The sequence below is a fragment of the Ascidia mentula genome, chromosome 2 (assembly GCF_947561715.1).
Source record: "Ascidia mentula chromosome 2, kaAscMent1.1, whole genome shotgun sequence".
NCBI classification, from domain to species: domain Eukaryota; kingdom Metazoa; phylum Chordata; class Ascidiacea; order Phlebobranchia; family Ascidiidae; genus Ascidia; species Ascidia mentula.
This window is the reverse complement of record NC_138567.1, coordinates 9,942,939-9,961,901: the sequence shown is the minus strand read 5'-3', so window position 1 is coordinate 9,961,901 and position 18,963 is coordinate 9,942,939. Positions and strand designations below refer to the sequence as shown.

Sequence of the window (18,963 nt, the reverse complement as noted above, 5' to 3'; positions counted from 1 at the left end):
CCATGCAATTGCACAATATCCAATTAGGTTGACACAAAGTTCACCCCTGTGTGTCATTGTGTGCAGAAATTCAGTGGCAGAAAGAACAAACAACACAAAATTGGCACTGTCCTCATCATTTTAAACACTGGTAGCAGTAATTGACAACATACTGACAAAATCCATTGCTGTAATGCACCAGGGTTGGAAAATTTATCAAATCATGTCCTGGTTGTATTGTCTTCCAGGTGGTGGCTGATTTGGGTGGAGTTTGTCAGGGTGTGTATGGGAGTGAAGAGATGAGGCCTGATACGGACCTTGTGGTGGGGGAGGTGGGCGTAAAGGGGACTCCGAAGCAGGAATCTTGTAACGTTCAATAATTAATATGCATGTTGGTAAAAACTCATGACAAAACTTACCATGGGCCTGTCCATGTATGGAGATGAAGTCATCGGGCCAGAATCTGCAAAAATAGTTCAATAACAAAATGCATTAGGAACACAAATCACGGATTTTCTCATACTCGTAATCCTAAGAATAAAAAAATGGCCCATCACCCATACTATTATTAACATTGTCATGTTTAAGATGTTTCTGCAATAACCTATGCCTCCTAACGTTTACAGAAGTTTCGTTTGTCATGCATAGGACAGCGTGGTGATAAAACAAAATGCCACACAAGCTTGCAGATAAAAAGTAGCAGTACATAATACACAGAAAGCAATGGACTGAGGGAACCATTTCACCCAAAACAAGATATGTAAGGCGGTCACAATGTAGCAATTTTAGGATCAGATATTTTAGCCTCAACAACAGGGTTTACATGATTTATTGGGCAGCGACTGGTCAAACTGATGACAGCATAAGTTATTGCCAAAATGTATTAAACATGACAATGTTAATAACAGTATTGGCCAGTTTTTTTATTCTCAAAACATGCATTATATCTGTTTATATTTTGCAACTTAACAATCCTGCTGTTGTTATTACCTGGTTGCGTTGGTCTTCCTGGTGGTCCATTTCTCATACGAGGGCCACTTCTAATGGCATGAGGAGGACCACCTCTGATAGGTGGTGGACCATCCCTGATCATTGGTGGTGGACCATCCCTGATCATTGGTGGTGGACCATCTCTCATCATTGGTGGTGGACCATCTCTCATCATTGGTGGTGGACCATCTCTCATCATTGATGGCGGACCATCTCTCATCATCGATGGTGGACCATCTCTCATCATTGGTGGTGGACCATCTCTCATCATTGATGGTGGACCATCTCTCATCATTGATGGTGGACCATCTCTCATCATTAGAGGAGGACCATCTCTCATCATTGGTGGAGGACCGTCCCTCATCACTGAAGGAGGTGAACCATCTCGCAATGAGGGTGGTCCCCGTCTCATTGGTGGTGCAGAAACATTTAGGTCTGGAAAACCCTGGGATGGTGGTCTTCGTTCAGTATGACTAGGGACGCTAGGAGGCCTGCTAGGTCTGGAATGATGTCTCATTTCATCTTGCAAGCTTCCTGTTGGGCTTCGTCTGTTGTCTCTTGGTGGAGGAGTGGCATGTTCCCTCATTGGTCCATTTCTAATTGGCAGTGGACTTTGTGGATGACCTGTAATATTTAAGTTATAAATTAAGCTCAAGTATGTGTAATGTGTATCCAAACAACAGTTTTTACCATGTCTTCCTGGAAATGGACCTTGGGGTGGCATTGGTCTGGGTCGTATTATAATTGGTTCTCGTTCTTCTAGTTCACGAATACGTTGCTGGTAGTCAGCCAATCTAACCACAAAACAGAGTATGAGAAATAATTTAAGTTCTGCAGGAAATGCAAACAACTTACTCTATGCGCAAATGGCTCAATTCACGAGTTGCTTCATCTAACTTTCTTTCTGCCTCACGGCTTGCCAACTGAAAAAAACAAATACAAATATTAGTAACTGTACATTTAACACATATTTTTACACATACATTTTACACCTCTTACAATGTTACTTTTACAAGTCATACCCAATTTGAGTGAGCCTTTTTCTCAAATTGACTGATTTCCCCCTTCCTCTGTTTTTCTGCTTCTTCGTATTCCTTCTTTGCTTCTTCATTCATTCGTTTGTAAACTTGCAGTTGTTCCAGGAGCTTCTCAGTTTGGTCACCTTGCTCGGCTAACTGAGACTGTTGCATTTCCTTTTGGGTTTGTTCTTTGCCCAGTTTACTGTAAATCAAAATGGTTTTGAGTGCAAAGTGAGAATGATTGCAGACTTTGATGCTTTGCACTTACCCTTGCATTTCAACCTCTCGTTTGGCATAAAACTCCTGCATCACATTCAACTTGGCTTGCAGTAATTGTAAGTCTCTTTCAGTTTTTGCCTTTATTGTCCTTTCATTTTCACATTTTGCCTCAAGTTTACCAATGCGTGCTGGACAAAAATATGAAAATGGACGTAACAGTTTAAGAAAGTTTTCCACAATTACATACCTTCAGTTTCTTCCCTTGACTTTCTTTCAGCTTCCAGTTCAAAGTTCACCCTTGATTTGTCAATTTCAGTCTGTTTTAGACGGCGCTGTATTCCTGCCACATCAATCAGGTTCTTCATTTTTTCTTTCTGCAAACACAGAGAATTGAAATTTTTTTAACAGCATATCTAGTAGCAACACATTTACCAAATAGTGTCACATTTATCTTTCAGAGCAAAGTATGTTTAAATTTATGAATAAATTAGAGGAACTGAAAATTTTTATCATGAATATGCAGAAGAAACACATGTTTCAGGTTACTTGTTTTTCATTTATTTCATCAACTGTTAAATCTTCATCACCATCTTCAGCCAAAGCATCTTGTATACCCTTTATAAAAAAAACAAATTGATTCACATGTTGGCATCTTCAAAGCAAAAACTCCCTTACCTTAAATTGAAGAAGACAGTCTTTAAGCACATCAACCTCCTGCTTCGTTGATTGGTTCTCACTGTTTAGAGAAGCAAGTTTTTTATTTAGCTCTTCCACCTCACTTGACAGCCCATCTTTTTGTTTCTTAAACTGGTCAATTTTTTGCTGTCTTTCCTCAAGTTGTTTCCCTTCCTTTTTCGATCGTTTCTGAACATACCGAACATATATTGAACATATGACACCACAATTTTACCATCTTTTAACTTAACACCTGGTTTTTTTTGTGTCATTTGTCTGACATTGACCCAATTTTTTTAGAAATGTCACAAAAAATAAAAGCTGTTTCGGACACAATGTCCCAAAGGAAATTGACTGGTAGATTATTTGAGCGTCTCATCGTGAGGTGAAAATGCCCTTTGTGTTGCCCCCGATGTGTTTTTATAATTCTCGTTGTCATAAATGACCAAAATAAATTGAAAAAATCCTAAATTTTTGCTGGCATTTCAGTCATTTGACAGAAATTTTTTAGTGAAAAAAAAACCTAGCTTGACACACATACCCGACTGTCTTGTATTGTTTCTTCAAGATGTTTTTTCTCTTTTTTAGTCTCTTGAAGGTCAGTTTTCAGCTGTGCCACAGACTTTTCAAGTTCCGAGATTGTTGATTTTCCCTCTTTGGCCATTTGTGATATATGCTGAGACTGCATGCAAGAAGAGGTTTTAAGCTTATTGTCAAATAACACATACACACAATTTGGAAAAATCTTTCATCTTGAAATGCACACCTCTTTGATAATTCTTTCCTTGTCATCGAACACCTGCTTATATTGAGCATCATAAGTTGTTAATTTGTCTTGAGATTGTTGGTAGTCATGCTGAAGGAGAGTTAGCTGGTCCTAAAATTGAAATGGTGAGACAAGGCCTGTTACTTGTTAGGTTTTAACCCATAATGTGAAAAACTTACTTTAAGTTCTCCGATGCTTTCTTCATGTTTGCGTAATGTTTGTTCTCTAATCTGTGCAGCTTGTGACTTTTCTTCAAGCTAGAAAGAGGGTCATTTGAGGGGACAATTCACAATACATATGTTCTATTTTGCACTATGTAGTGGTATAATAATAACACTAGTGTTATGCATTGCATTTATAATTTTTCGGTAAAACTTTCAATTGGAGGCAAGAAGAATTCTTGCACATGAAATATATGCATCTTGTCCACATCTAAATTAGAGTGCAGACATATAGCTGCAACACACATGTATGTGAAAGTTACATTCAATTACCTGCGATTGGGAATTTTTTAACTCATTCTCCTTCGTAAGCTTTTCACTAACAACATCTTCCAATTGTTTTTTCAATTCAACAACTGTTTCGCTGAGATTTGCAACCTTTCTTTTTCGTTTGGATACACCTAATCTCCACAAAAGTATCCACATCAAAACAAATCCAATGACAGTTGAGGATAAAACAATATGCCATGGAACTCCCAACAAGTCATCTTGATATTCATCGGGAAGCAGTGAAAGCCACTGTAAAAATCAAGATAAGAAGTTGTTAAAAGTTTAAATACACAGGCCTGCAGCCAGACATTTTGTCCAAGAAGCGCAAATTTATTGGGCACCGGTCACATAAGACTTTTTCAAATGCTACAGGGCAAAAATATCCATTATTAGAGAACAATTGAAAGGCATATTATCACAAACATAAAGTTATTTTTCCATATTTTTTGTACTTACAAGATCTAACTTTTCTGTAGCTCTATCACAGGATAATTTAAAAGCAATACCTAATGATTGATGCATAGCAGAATCCATATATATATATATATATGTTTATATATTAGCAGCACACACAGGATATATTATTTACTACAGGCAGCTTTGCTCTAAGCGAAACACAACAAAAAAGGGATTTTTTTTTAAATAGCCTTACACATGTTCTTGTTTGCTGTAATGCCAGTCTAATATTGTAAACAACCAGAAATCCTGTTCAATAAAAACTAAAACAAAAAAAATGGTTGCATAACCACACACACTTAAACATAAAGCCACCAGCAGGCTATATCTCAATCTTGTCTGTTTAAAATTCAAGAAACAGTTGTAGTAACTGCCACCTTACGCTTCACTTCCCTAATTGTGTTTATTCAGTGCATTTAAATACCAACTCAATACGACGCCAACTGCATCACCTCACAAAAACTTGTTATTTGTTTGACCGGAACGAGATGCAGCCACGCGTGGTACAAGTTTGTCTTGTCACCGATATTGACACATCACGGTTCTCGCGTGGAGAGCTCGCGTAGGTCAAAGGTCACACAGCTGAACATGGTATCCGGCATAGAAAGTGCTTGAAGCGGAACGTCGCTTCATTTATTCGCGCAATAATTTAAACTTTTAAAAATGCTTATTCATTCGGACAATATTACTTGTTGTTTGTTCAATTACACTTGTATACTGCAACGTTGGACATAATAGGTGGCTCATAACTCTATTGTTAGGCGTTGCAATACCTTGTACAAAAACACAACAAATTGTTAACACTTACCCAGTGTCCCAGAGGAACAAATACGTATATCAAGTCGTATGGAAGCTGACCGAACAAAATAAAAAGCTTGACAACAACGCTTTGCAAATTTTCCTCTGCCTCTTCCTACACACCAAATAAAACATAATTAAAAAATACATACAATTTTGACAAAGTGACTACCATTTCATGCACTTTGTCATCTAGGTGATGCACTTCTTCAAAGTCACTTTTCTCAGTACTCAATTCTGGTTCTAAAAACAACATTTAAGGTTTAGTTTAAATTTCTAGTGCAAAACATTCACTTGTAAATCAAAGTGACCTTTTTCATCAGTTTCGGGCTGATCCAAACTGACTGACTGCTCATTTTCAAAACTTGGAGTTTGCACACCATTTACATCTATTTCAATCATTTCTTCGACATCGTGCTCTAATGCTTTTTCAGGTATTTCTTCAAAAATTTTTGTAATTTCATCTGTTTTTTCATTCATTTCAGAAGTAACATCTTTAGATTTTCCATCTGTATCATTGGTCCCCTCTTTAATCTCTGTTATATATCAATTCAATATTAAGTGACAATGAATTTGAATACACAATTGCTGCCTTTTAACCTTCTGCCAATGGCTCATGAGTTGTAGTAGCCGTTTCATTTGTTGTCAATTTCTCTGCAATTTCTGGTTCGCTTTCTTTTTCGACTTCATGAGATGTTTCATTTTTCTCTGTATTAAACACTACACAATAATAATTATACTACATGCACAATTACCCATTGACATTTAAAATTACCATTATTTTGTCCTTCATCAACATTTATTGATTCATCCCAAGTTGAAGTCTTTTTTTCATTACTGTCAACTGATTCATCCCAATCCACCATTTGACCCTCGTGTAGTTTATTGTAAGTTTTTTCTTGCTTTATAACCTCTTCTTTTCCTGAACTTTCAGGCTTTGCATCAGGCGACTTTTCATTAGAAAGACCTTTCTTTATTTTGCCCATTTGACTGCCTGCAATACCACACAAAAATATATTGTTGTAGAATTTGTACAAGAAAATAAAGATGAACCAAGAAAGAAGGGAATTAAAATTAATGCTAATTAGTTGCTAAGCAGCAAACTTCACAAATTTCAAAGGACAAGACATTAGAACTAAACCCATACGTGAAAAGAAACAGGTTGGAACTGATGATTTTTCGTGGGAGGACCAACAACACTGTAGATATTTGCACATTGTCTGTGAAGAGCTACCGACACCACAGCGCACCCGGTATTCTTCTTCTACCATGCACTCTTCACACGAAAAAAATTAGTTCACACAGATACACAAATAGAAAACAAACAAAACCATGCATAAAATAAAAACAAGATAGTACTTTCAAAATGCTTTAAAACTAAGAAAATAATTTTCCGGTCTTGACAAATACAACATATGATATACCAGCATTTATCTGTTGCGAACTACCTGATGTTTCAGAAATATCTTCTTCATTTGCTGATATATTGGAGGAGTTGATTTTTCCATCTACAGAGAGGGCATCCAGGTCAGCAGCTTTGCACTGTTGCTTTGATTTCATAATTCCCCACATGTCTTGAAAAAAACTCTCTTCTGGTTGGGGTTCAATTTTATCATCTTTACCTTCCTGAAAAACAGCCATTATATCCTCTTTCCTCAGCTTTCTGTCTCCAACATCTTGCATCTGCTTTTCCAGTTCCTTGATACGAGCAACCAACAGTTCCGTCTCAGCTGCATTGGATGTAACTTGCTTCTCTTTAGCTGACATTTGATGCAATTCTTCTTCAAGTTGTTTGATGCGGTTTTCCATTTGCTGTTCTTTTTCACTTGTTGACTGTGACTGAACGACATCCTTTTCTAAGCGCTTATTAAGATCTTCTTGGATTCCTAAAAGGCTATTTTTCAGGTAATTAACCTCTTCCACATGTTTATTGTCGAGTGATGTATCTTTTTGTTCCTGCAACATCTTCTCTAAATTGTCAATTTTTTCTTGTAGCTGCTCAGACTGTTGCTGTGATTTTTCAAGGGATTCCTTTTCAGCAAGTTTTCTTGACTGCAACTCTTCATCAAGTATCTTTAGTTTGTCCCCGAGTTCAGGATTATTTGACTCCAAGGCCATTTTCAGTTGTTCTTCCAAGCTGAAAAGCTTTTCTTTGAGGTGTGCAGCTTCTTTTTTATTTGACAAAATAGCTCCTTCGTCTTCTTTTCTTTGTTCCAATTCTGACTCCAAAGTTGAAATCCTTCCAAGCAGTGCTTCCTCTCGCTCTATAGATAAGGTTTTTAAATTCTCCTCATTGCTTTTCCGCTGATGGATTTCTTTCTCTAGTGAAGACAAACGATTTTTTAAAAGCTCAGCTTCTTCTTTCACATGTTCCATTGTGTCATCATTTTCAAAGGTTTGTTCCTCCAGCTGCTTCTCCAACTCACTAAGTTTGTATTTTAGTAAATCTGTTTCATTGACAGTTTCCTCCACAGCCTTGGTTTCTGTTGCCTTGCGCTCCTCCAACTCTGTTTTCAATTTTTCAGCCAACTCAACAAAGTCTGATTCTGGCTTGTATCTTTGTTCATGCAACATTCTTTCAAGTTTTTGAATTCTTAATTTTAAAACGGATGCTTCTCTGCGAGCTTGAAAAAGGTCATCTTCCTGGCGGTCACGCTTTAAAAGGCTTTCCTCAAGTTTGGCAATTCGACTTTGGATCTCTTCCTCTTTCACACTTTTGCCCAAATTTTCCTCCATTTCTTTCCAATTTCCCAACTGTGTTTCAAGACTTTGAAGTCGCTGTTTTAAATCTCTAGCTTCACTTGAGACAAGGTTGTTTGAGTTTATCCCTGGCTCCTGTTTTATTTCTTTTATTTTCTTGACAATGCTACCCAGTTTAGAACGAAGGTCAATAGCATCATGGTATGTTTCATTTACAAACATTGCCTCATCTTCCATTTTTGCCTTTAATTCCACCTCAAGAAATTGCATTTTTTCTTTGGCAACATCGTCTTCTTCATTTTCACCAGTCTCTTCATCTTCAGTTTCTTTTGGTGGAAGTGTATTACTACTTGATTCAATCACAATATCATCATCATCAGAAACAGCCGTAGTTTCTTCAGATGGCAAAACATCAAAGCTCAGTGTGTTTGTATCTTCCTCTTCATGCTGTGATTCTGTAACACTAATTTCCGCAGATTCCGTTTTTTCCGGAGAATCACTTTGTAGCCTTCCACTTTTGTCAGGGAAGCCATCTAAAGTTTCCACTGGAGTATCTTTAATGTTCTGTTCTGGCAGTTCATCTAGAATCTCCTTTGCACTTTCTGATTCTGATGTATCATCCTTGGCTGATTTGATTTTATCGTACTCAACACCAGGATCTTTTTCAGTCTCAGAGCTGGGCATTTCATCTTCCTGCATGGTTTGCTGTTCCTCAAACTTTTCTGGACTGACTTCTTTATCATCTTTTTCTAATCTGTTGTCATGTTCTGTAGAATTATTTTGGTCCTGATGCTCCTCAAAGTCAACTGCTTCATTGAGTACAGATTCGTCATCAGGTTTCTCATGTTTATCCCCATCAGTAATTTGTTGTTTTTCATGTTCTTCATCCTTCAGAGCTCCATCAGCATCTGGCAGTTGTTCCACGCTGTCTTCCAAGTCAATGTCCATCTTGGAATTAGTTAAATCGGGTGCATCTTTTGTAACCTCATTGTTAGGATCAATATCATTCCCAGGTTTTAGTAACTCCTGTTTTGTTAGTAGTGCATCCGAATCAACAGTTTCCTCAATTTGGAGTTTCACCTCATTTTCCAACTCAATATTATCATCTTCAAGGGAGGGTGCAGTTTCTTCCTGTTGTTCACCAACATCTGGGGTTTGAAAATCTTCACCTGCACCAGCCAGAATTTCGCTACCATTCCCAGCCACATCCTCACTGGAATCAATAAAACTCTTTTCAGTTTCATTTTGCTTTAATTTTGTATTTTCCAAAGGTTCGTTTGTTTCCTGCTTTTCCTGTATGACTGATGCTTGATCTTTGTTGACATCTTTGGAATCAATGTTTTCGTCAGAATTTTGTAAATTTACGTCACTTTTCTCATGTGGTAAAACAGTGTTGTCTTCATTTCCACGTAACTCACTTTTTGTATCTTCTTTTAAACTTAACTCCTCGTCAGTATCACTGTTTTGATCATCACTTGCATCATTAGTATCATCATTTTCATTGGATTGTATTGCTGGATCATTTTTTTCAGATTCCTCCACGACCACTTCAGTTTCGACATCATCATCATCTAAACTATTTGCTTTTTCTTTCATGACAGCTGCATCAATTTCTGTCTTCCGCTTTTCATCCAATACCTTTTCCATATCTTGCGATAGATTTTCATGCTCCTCCTGCAAGTCGGATGGCAAGGTGTCTTCTGTTTCTTGTTTCCCATGTGTGGAACTATTGGCAACATATTGCATTCCATACAATGTGTCCATGTCATTTGTAAACTCAAGCATTTCTTCTTTCAACTCAAGGAAGCCCTTGATATTGTCTTTATCTTTCATTACAGTCTTCACTCTTTCCTGTTCTTTAACATCGACATGGTGTTCTTTTGTTTCGCCACTTTCTTCTTTTAATCCTTCAAGATCTTTTCTCAATTCCTGGAATGCTGCTTCATCAAATTCTTCACTTTTCTGTTCATCACCTTCAGATTCAACAACTTTAACTTTTGTTGCCTTGATATTTGGTTCATCGGTTTCCACAACAACCACAACTTCATCTGTTTGTTCTGGATAAGAATAAACATCCAATGGCGTTTTGGATTTGAAAAAATATTGCAACAACTCATGGTCACTCCACAAGCTTTTATTGCCACCCACATTTTCTACAAAAGGAATAAAATCATTGCCAGCATGCTGTGAATTTGGCACAACAAAAGACATATCATCCACAACATGCAAATTAGGCAAGCTCACAACATCATCACCCATACCTGTATCAAGATTTTCTTCTGGCTCCTTTTCACTTTCATCTTTCTCTGGAGGTTCTAGGACTTTCAGATCATCAGTTTCCTTTTCACTTTCAGATGAATACTCAGGTTGAGGATCTTGTGATTTGGGTTCAGAGGTGTCATCTGCATTATTTGTTTTAATGCTTTCAACAGCATCATCACTTGGTGGCTCTGTTTGAAGTTCGCTGATTGGTTCTGGTTCTGCAAGTTCATCAATTTTTACTTTTTCTTCTGTTGTAACATGTTTTTCTTCATCTCCTATTGGCTCTGAGAGTGTATCATTTTTATCTTTTTCTAGTAAGTTCACTTCTATTTGTGTTCTTTCATCTTTAGGAGCATTTTCACCAACTTCCAGATCTTTTTTAAGATCATGATCATTTTGAAGTATTTCTTCAGTTTCGAGGGTTTTTGGTTTACTTTCCTCAGATTCAGTATGAACATTTTGCGCTTGTTTATCTTCCTCAATATTGCTTTTATCGGCAATTTCAAGAACTTCATCTTTTTCCTCCTGCGTTTTATCAGCTTCATGTTCTGATGCTGCTGTGACATTGTCTTGATTTTCATTGCTTTCGATGCTTGCAGTGGTTTCAGTTGATTTTTTGCTCTCCCCAGCATTGTCAGAATTGACGTTGTCTAAATGTTCTTCAGTTTCACCTTTGTCTATGTAATCCTGATCTTGCTCGGGCATCATTTCCTGGTCAGGACTTTTCTTAGTTGTTTCTGATTCACTTACATGTTTCTCTTTATCTTCATTCATGTCATTAAGATTATTGTCATTGACAATGTCTACCTCACCATTACCATCACTTGATGGCAGTACATCACCAGATTGAGCAGGAATTTCATTGTTCGTTTCTTTTTCCTGTTCGCTGACATCAACATTGCTCTGATTATCATCATGTTCTTCAGAAGGTACTTTGGCATCTATGCTTTGCAAGTCTTCAGATTTATCTTGTTTTGAATCAACACTGAAGGTTGAAGAGTCTTCTTTTTGGACTTCTGCTACATCGTTTTCAGTTTGTTGATTGTTGGGTTTGTTTACATCAGAAGTTTCTTTTTCTAAAATCTCTTCCTTTTCTTTGGACGCCTCTGTGTGCTCATTGTTTTCAACTGACTCAGGCACTTCGTTGTTTGAGGTTATTTTGTCCCCATTTTCCTTGTTAGCACCACCTTCAACTGCTGAATTATCACTTGTCTCATTTCTTGAATTATCTTTATTTGATTGAAGACTTTCAGGGTTGCCACTTTCAGCACTTACCCCCTTTTCTATTTTTTCTGCACTTGGGGTGGTGGGAACATGTACTGCTTCACCATCCTCTGTCTCTTGTTTGTCTTTATCCAGTTTTTCATTTGATTTTTCCTTACTTTCTTCATTGTTTTTGGCATCATTTTGTGTTGTTTCATCATTAGGTTTCTCTGTGTTTTCTTTGTCTCCATGCAAACTACTATCAATGTCATTGCTGGAGGCTGTAGGTTCAGCAGCATCTTTTCCATCCATGTCTTTCGTCTCAGCAGAAATAGGGTTGGTAGATGCTGGAGCATCCTCGGTCGTTTCAACATTTTTCTCAGCCTCTATTGTGTTGTTGTCCTTTTGTTTTTTATCTATTGTTATTTTCTGAAAAAAAATAATAATAACATTTAGCATGGTCCCAAACAAAATATTTGTGCTTAATTACTTACAGGTCCCTCTCCAGACAATGATGTCAGCTCTTCCACGCCATTTTCTTGGTCTAAAAATTTCTAACAAAATCACAAAAACAGATTTAGTCCTGCAGCAGCCAAACAGATATCAATGTTAGTAAATCACATGCAACATGTATGTACTATTTGGTAAAGAATGAATTCAAAATTCAACACAGTCTGTGAAATAAAAACATGAAAAATTGTAAAAATAGTCCATGCACCAGAGTATGTTAGAGTTGTTTGCATCAAACATGCATATACTTCAGTTGTTAACAAAAAAAATTGTCCAATGACTAGTTCGTACTTCAAAAACTACTGGTATACATTGCAGTATATGTTGCATGTAAGAAATGCAACATCAATCACCCAAACAGTATCTGATCTCAAACCTTAACCACCAACACCAACTAATTTTTTCGATGATGATTAAAGCAATGAGAAAGTTAGTAAATTAGATGTATAAAGATGAGCATGGTCAAGCATTAACCCTTTTTTTCACCTTTATATTGACAATCACTGAAGGGTTTTGGTGAATTATCATAAACTCTTTGATAAAAGCGCTGGGAAAGAAACCAAAAATCTCACTACCCAGAACCTAAAAGAAATTAAAAAAACATGCAAAAAAATAATGTTAAATGAACAAAAAACACATATGTTTTGACCAGAATTAGTTACCTTTATATTGAAAGCAATACCAAAAGCAAATGAGGGCAAAATTATGGCTTGTTTGTATAATCGTAAGCATTATTTTTCGTAAAAAAATAGTTATCAATAGGGATATACAAGCAAAATCATAATGTAGATGGCCTTGGCATAACAACAATATTTAATTGTTTACATTTTTAAATCATAGATTCGACGTTTGTAAAAGAAATCTTACCTCCCCTCCCCACAATTCAGTTTGTTCCCCAGCCTTTTTTCCTTTGACCAATACAACATCCCCTTTCTTGAGTTTAAGGAACTTGCTATCCCTGGGCAAATACGCAAGCTTTGCCTTTCCTTGCGATACAGTTTCTGCAACGAAAAATTCATTGCAATTCATTAAACAACAAAAAACATTACAAATTTTTATAATTCCTTACCTTATGTCCTTTGATCTACATCTTGATCTATAACTTAATTTAATTTGAAATCTAATCTTAATTGTTGTGCTTTGAAAACTTACTTACTTCTTTCCTTTATTTACTAGAACTTCAAGACTATCTTTACCCATAAGGCACAATTTCTTATCTTGTTCTGGTAAACAGCTGACAATGATTAAAGGCTTTTGCCCTCCACTAATTTTTCTGAATCTGAAAGATGGCTGAATGATGCATTTATCTGCCACACAAGTCATCCGAGTTTAAAATACATTCCTTACAACAAATTTGACAACATTACCACACATGCAAAGTACAAAAAATTTACTATTTTTTTAAATTTTTTCACAATAATTAACACTTACCAGTGCAGTCTTCATTTGCACATTTCATGGTTTCTGCAAGCTTTGCATAACCAGTGGCTTTGTGGGTCCATGACAAAACAACACAGACGGCAATCAGCACGAAATTCATCTTTTCTTTGACAAACCCTACTTACATTTTACATATGTGCAAACAAGTGCATTGACCCTACATCAACCAAAAGCAGTTCAGATTATTTCTTAGTTTTAAAGGTCTCAAAACAATACTGATGCTGCTTTGTTTTATAAAATACATCAAGATTTTGGGAGAAAATCTACTGACTAGCCTTAAGCAACTACCATGCTACAATCGGACATAGCGAAACTGTGTATAATTGGGTGTTTGCTATGCATATGCAACTTTACAAAGAACACGTCAGCAATGCCCAGTTTCGTTTGTCCGAAAGGTGCCTTCGTTTCAGGATCTACACCTTGCTCATCTCACTTTTCATACGTCTCTCTTCGTTTCCTTGAGAGCATTTAAGGGTTACACTAAAATGTAAGACTTTTTTCTGCTATTTGCGTTGAAACTGTTCCACGCAGCGTTTTGTATCCGGTATCGTAAGCAGCTGTTACGCATGAGTAATTCCAGCTTGTTACGTCACAAGAGCTTGCCAGCTGACTGCGACTGGTCATTGATAAATTATTGATGCTGAACTTGTTCCATATTATGCCATAATGTGACCGTGAACAAATGTAATTGATGTTTGTGTAAAAGAAGTTATCCACATTAAACTTCTTGAAACGAATAGTAATGGTGGAAGAAGTTACTGTCCACAGTATTTCCTGTTTGACAGGATTAAAAAAAATCCGACTAGCTAGACGAATTGATGAAACTAAACTTGCCGCATTACAAATCTATCCAATCCGGCGATTGTAAAAACAGTTTTCCTTACCACACACAGAAATGTAAACAAACTGGCCGCACGCCTCCCTTAAATATAAACACGTCGGTTTCAAAATCTATTGCGTTCCTGTGCCTTTTTAGGCTGTTGCCATCTTTCCCCAACAATGGCGTTTTATTTTCCTATACTTTTCCCAACGGTCTGTCAAATTTAAAGGACTTGACACAGAAACCACACGTACATGATCGTTTAGTTTATTTTGCAAATCTGCGACATCAAGTGTGCAATGCCGTGGCCTTGGGTGCAGTCGCCGACTCGCATACGAGGCTGGGGTACCTCGAGTGCAATTATAAAACCGTATGCAACACCTACCGACCAGCATCAGTTGGAAAGGGAGCAGCTTTGCGTAAGTTATAAAAGTTTTGTAAAACCAGCGCCATTACTTCTTCGCAAATGTGACCTTCATGGCATGGTCAGGGGATATCTTGAAGCCTTGTAGGGAGTTTCTGGCATCGGCAGCCTGTGCCTCCATACCGAATTCAACAAAAGCGATATCATGGCGCCCTGGCACTAATCTCACCTCTTTGTAGCCCATAAACCTGATGAAATGTAGGAACAATGGGTAACGTTGCCGCAATTCTGGAAATTATACAATGAGCTTACCTGTTAAATAACATGGTGAGCATCTCTTCCTGCGTTTCTGGTGGTAAGTTTTGTAGGAACAAAATATGATTCGGGGGGTTTTTGCTTCCATCGCCTTCATTGCCTTTTGCAACGGTGCCAGCAGCTGACGCCTGTGGTTTTGGCTAAAAACATTGCGACTTTAAATATTATACTCCTTACAGATTTTCATATGCAAAATTCCAGGTGTTTTCTTATGCTTTTGATTTGAATAATTGTGGAGACAATCAGACAAATGTCAATATGTACCTTCTTTGGTTCCTTCTTTTTCTTTTTTTTCTCCTTTGTACGTTCTTGATACGTTCCTTTCAGTTTTGAAATCACATCAGAATCCTTTTTGGAATATGCAAGTCTCTGAAAAAGTTGAAGGAAATTAAAAAGCATGAATAGTTGTTTCCCAAACCACCTCATCTCACCATAGGTTTGTCATAAAAAGGGAATCCCTGCATTGACCGTAGTGCGCTTGTGGCACTATTGATGTCTTTGAAGACAACAAAGGCCTGACCACGCATTTTGAGAGTTTTTACTGCAACGATTTCCAATATTTGTCCAAATTGTGAGAAAATCGCATACAGAGACTTTTTCAGCTCTGCAAAATATGGGGTTAAACAGTTGCATGCAAAAAAACAAAAATTATCAATACATTTTTTACAAACTCACCTTCCTTCTTGATCTTCTCATTCAAGTTGTTACAATATACTGTATGATTTGGTTTGATATCCATGATTAGTTAGCATCTATCTTTGAAATTAGGATTTCAACCTATTTTTCTGCTAAACCAAAACAATGAATAGTTAAGAAGAGGAAAAAAAACAAAATACTGTACTGCACACATGTTTACAAAAATCAACAACACAAAGGATTGATTTGAAAAACTATATTGTCACTAATTCACAGAATAAATGGCCACTGCCCCATGCAGTAGTGTGGTAAGTTTGGTCCTCACTCAAATGTGAGTTTGTCTGGTGGCATGTGACCAGAGTCACCCAAACATTTAAGAGAGACCCTGCCATTGGGCCGAATGGATATCCAGGTAATGCTAGCATGTCGCAAGCTAATCCTTAGCCAAGCTTCAGGCTGAAGTTGCAATGCCCTGCACACCAAATAGCGGATGACATTAGCATGGCAAACTAAGAGCTCAAAGGTGTCATCTTTCTGATCAGGATCAGCACGATGGATAAAATGCCGAAAAGCAGTTTCAATTCTAGCACCATCATTGAAGAAGGTTTTGGGATCTGGAGTCCAGTGTGGCACAGGTGGGTCAGGCTCCACTGGAGCACCCTCTCTAAGCAGATCAGTTTTTTCCAGATTGATCGGAGCATCGAGCTGTTTGTAAATTAGGTCACAAGTTTCTTGTGCTCTTCTCATGGTAGAGTTGGTGATCAAATTGAGTTTCTTATCAAGACCCAACTCTTTTAGTCTTAATCCTGTAAACAGGGCTTGTTCTTTTCCTAAATCTGTCAAATACCTGTCAACATCACCTTTTCCATCTAAATTATATTGTCCATGACGGACTAATATAATGTGTCTTGTTGCAGAAGACCTATCACAAGACCGCTTGTCCCAATCACTGTCCCATTTGGTGGCCTCAGAAACTGCTGCATGAGCCACTTTTGGAAAGGGTATCAATGACTTTATCCGTTCTTGGCCATCTCTGCCTTCCGTTCTGTTGTTTAAAGTCACAAAGGCAGGATAACCTAGTGCAAATATGCCGGCAACTTTTAAAACTTGACGCTTCATCAGGCCCTATCACTTTTAAGTGTTTTCTAGAAAAAGTAAGACATGATTTATAAATCAGGAGTGAAATGAATACAAAAATTAAAAGAAAAGATCAATCAGTGTAACATACACAGCATAGCAAAGAAAGTCACTTTAACAATTATCAACTGACTGTATATATGCAATAAATTTGGCATTGTTGTGGTACTTATGTGAATGCAATGCAAATGAAACATTTCTACTCAAACGTTAACTTATCCGGAGGAAGATGGCCAGTGTCCCCAAACATTCGCAGTGAAACATTTCCACTAGGTCTAATGGTAAGCCAAGTTATACTGCAGTGCCTTAGGCGCCACCTGTGCATGACACTAGTGGGCAGCTGAAGGAGATTACAAACAAAATAGCGAATAAGGTTTCCATGGCAGACAAACAGTTCATAAGAATCCCCATCCTGCTCTACATCAGCACGATGCATGTAATGTTCAAATGCAGTGTCCATTTTTTGGGAATCACATGATATCCTTTTCTCATCAAAGACACAGTCAAAAGGGGGGTCAGGCAAAACTGGTATACCCTCACGGAGTAGATCAGTCTTCTGAACTGGAATAGGGGTTTTTAGTTGTTGGTATATCAGCTCACTTGTTTCATGAGCACGTGTCATAGTGGACTCATGCACAATATTTAACTTTTTGTCAAGTCCTAGTTCTGTCAATCTTATACCAGTGTAGACTGCTTGTTTTTTCCCCAGTTCAGTAAGTGACTTTTCCTGGTCATTCTTTCCTTTGAAATTGTATTGACCGTGACGGATCATGATAATGTTTCTGGTTCCTCTTGGCTTCGCATGCTCTCTTTTGTCCCAGTTGCTGTCCCATGTTTTGCCAGTAACGTCGGGCAATGCTGCTGTGTTAGCATTGCTGAATAAATTTGACTTAAAATGAGAAACTAGTAAACTGCTCCCTGTTACAACTCCACCAGTAACGAGTATTATTGTCTTATAATTCATCATAAATTCTGCAAAGTAACACACAATTCAACTTGGTAATTTATCATTACAAGCACGATTGTACACAATGAGGATCTTACTTATGAACATGCCTTACTAAAGGAATTACATAACACTTAAACAAACGGTTTAATTTTACCTTAGCTTGAATGCTTTTAAAGTATGCAAATACAATCGAATCTGTCAAATTTAAAGGAACCCAAAACCAACGTTAACAAAACGACAGTAGGCGTCAGTCGTAATGTGTAAAATGAGGTAACGCTCCGTTAAATCGACACGCATCAAGTCACATTGTTACTCCCGAGGCCAGTTCAGACTAGAACATGTGCGTTCCCAAAACACTGGAGCATCTCAAAATTGCAAGCAAAATAAATCACATTTATAATTTTCTTTTTACATATAGTAACTACTTATTTGGATGATAATCAAATTAATAAAGAACATAAAATTGCTGAAATTACAATTGCGTGCTTTCACGCAATGATGCGTGTTAAAATTATTGACGCTGAAAACGCAAAACGAAATGCCGGTGAAGGTAAAATAAGCGCGGTCCAAATGAAGCCGAACTCAAAACTATCTACAACCGCACGAGTGCACACGTGGAAAAAATAAATTTTGTTGTTGTAAATCATTTCTTTCCGAACGCTGATTTAAACTTGAATGCGTTTTTATGTATTCCGACATACCTGGTACCTTGATAACCATTTTCGTTGTTTGATTGTCTACAAAAAATCCATCCAGTATTAAAATGTATACTGCTATTTGCAATGCACGCCACTTGCCTGATGTTTAACTGCTTTGCTCCATTGTTCGAAACTCTGCTGCGTGGTTTGTTGAAGATGTTCGCCTATTCACTTGCCCCACGCTAAAGGGTAGGCTACAGCTCACTAGCTAGGGCCATATGTGTTTCGGAGGCCAATAAAGCTGAAGGATTTTCGCAAAGGCTGCTTGGTTCCCCCTATAATTTCCTGTGACCTCCAAAAAATGGTCCTTATACCGGCAAACGTTTTGACTTTTTAATAAACTGATGAGGTGTTTTACAAATTTTCAATAAAAGTTTGTTTACTTTGGATATGCTTATCCAAGATTTTGCATCACCGAATTTGCAGTGACTATATGGTTACCAATACTAAAATGATATGACAGTACAAGCAATGAATTTAAAGGCACACAGATGAATGTCATGTTGGAGTATCAACAACTGACCGTTCCCAGGATG

General features: G+C 37.4%; 2 protein-coding genes and 2 pseudogenes across 5 annotated transcripts; all 4 read right to left on the bottom strand.

Moving 5' to 3' along the window:
* Window positions 1-65: 65 nt before the first annotated feature.
* Window positions 66-13,659, bottom strand: LOC145890671 (uncharacterized). 4 transcript variants are annotated; one of them, XM_082981801.1, is made up of 26 exons: window positions 13,500-13,659; window positions 12,936-13,069; window positions 12,555-12,650; window positions 12,053-12,112; window positions 10,355-11,987; window positions 6,842-10,246; window positions 6,541-6,669; window positions 6,169-6,387; window positions 5,994-6,113; window positions 5,705-5,929; window positions 5,566-5,636; window positions 5,404-5,508; window positions 4,143-4,388; window positions 3,828-3,905; window positions 3,649-3,759; window positions 3,424-3,564; window positions 2,883-3,071; window positions 2,754-2,822; window positions 2,455-2,581; window positions 2,257-2,395; window positions 1,992-2,190; window positions 1,825-1,892; window positions 1,660-1,763; window positions 970-1,593; window positions 399-442; window positions 66-342 (listed from the first exon to the last, which is right to left on the bottom strand). In XM_082981801.1, the coding sequence occupies exons 1-26, from the start codon at window positions 13,606-13,608 to the stop codon at window positions 196-198; spliced, it is 8,592 nt and encodes a 2,863-aa protein (XP_082837927.1). In that variant the 5' UTR covers window positions 13,609-13,659; the 3' UTR covers window positions 66-195. The 4 variants fall into 4 exon arrangements, with proteins under 4 accessions (XP_082837927.1, XP_082837928.1, XP_082837929.1 ...); XM_082981802.1 differs by having other exon boundaries at window positions 5,994-6,101; XM_082981803.1 differs by having other exon boundaries at window positions 6,842-10,150.
* Window positions 13,660-14,618: 959 nt separating this feature from the next.
* LOC145890677 (U2 small nuclear ribonucleoprotein B''-like) lies at window positions 14,619-15,810 on the bottom strand. Its single transcript, XM_082981812.1, has 5 exons — window positions 15,683-15,810; window positions 15,439-15,611; window positions 15,272-15,376; window positions 15,005-15,147; window positions 14,619-14,940 (listed from the first exon to the last, which is right to left on the bottom strand). The coding sequence occupies exons 1-5, from the start codon at window positions 15,744-15,746 to the stop codon at window positions 14,781-14,783; spliced, it is 645 nt and encodes a 214-aa protein (XP_082837938.1). The 5' UTR covers window positions 15,747-15,810; the 3' UTR covers window positions 14,619-14,780.
* A 17-nt stretch (window positions 15,811-15,827) lies between these two features.
* LOC145890675 (serine/threonine-protein phosphatase PGAM5, mitochondrial pseudogene) lies at window positions 15,828-16,791 on the bottom strand (annotated as a pseudogene).
* A 185-nt stretch (window positions 16,792-16,976) lies between these two features.
* LOC145890676 (serine/threonine-protein phosphatase PGAM5, mitochondrial pseudogene) lies at window positions 16,977-17,748 on the bottom strand (annotated as a pseudogene).
* Window positions 17,749-18,963: the final 1,215 nt, after the last annotated feature.

What these genes read in the sequence shown, in the direction of transcription:
- LOC145890671 (XM_082981801.1), bottom strand. Translation starts at nt 13,608, where the DNA reads ATGAATTTCGTGCTGATTGCCGTCTGTGTTGTTTTGTCATGGACCCAC. An exon ending in CAGTGATTGTCAATATAAAG is followed by an intron (nt 12,113 to 12,554) that starts GTGAAAAAAAGG and finishes TGATTTTGTTAG; the next exon opens with AAATTTTTAGACCAAGAAAA. An exon ending in CGAGAGGTTGAAATGCAAGG is followed by an intron (nt 2,191 to 2,256) that starts GTAAGTGCAAAG and finishes TTTGATTTACAG; the next exon opens with TAAACTGGGCAAAGAACAAA.
- LOC145890677 (XM_082981812.1), bottom strand. Translation starts at nt 15,746, where the DNA reads ATGGATATCAAACCAAATCATACAGTATATTGTAACAACTTGAATGAG. An exon ending in TGAGAAGATCAAGAAGGAAG is followed by an intron (nt 15,612 to 15,682) that starts GTGAGTTTGTAA and finishes CATATTTTGCAG; the next exon opens with AGCTGAAAAAGTCTCTGTAT. An exon ending in AAAAGAAGGAACCAAAGAAG is followed by an intron (nt 15,148 to 15,271) that starts GTACATATTGAC and finishes CAATGTTTTTAG; the next exon opens with CCAAAACCACAGGCGTCAGC.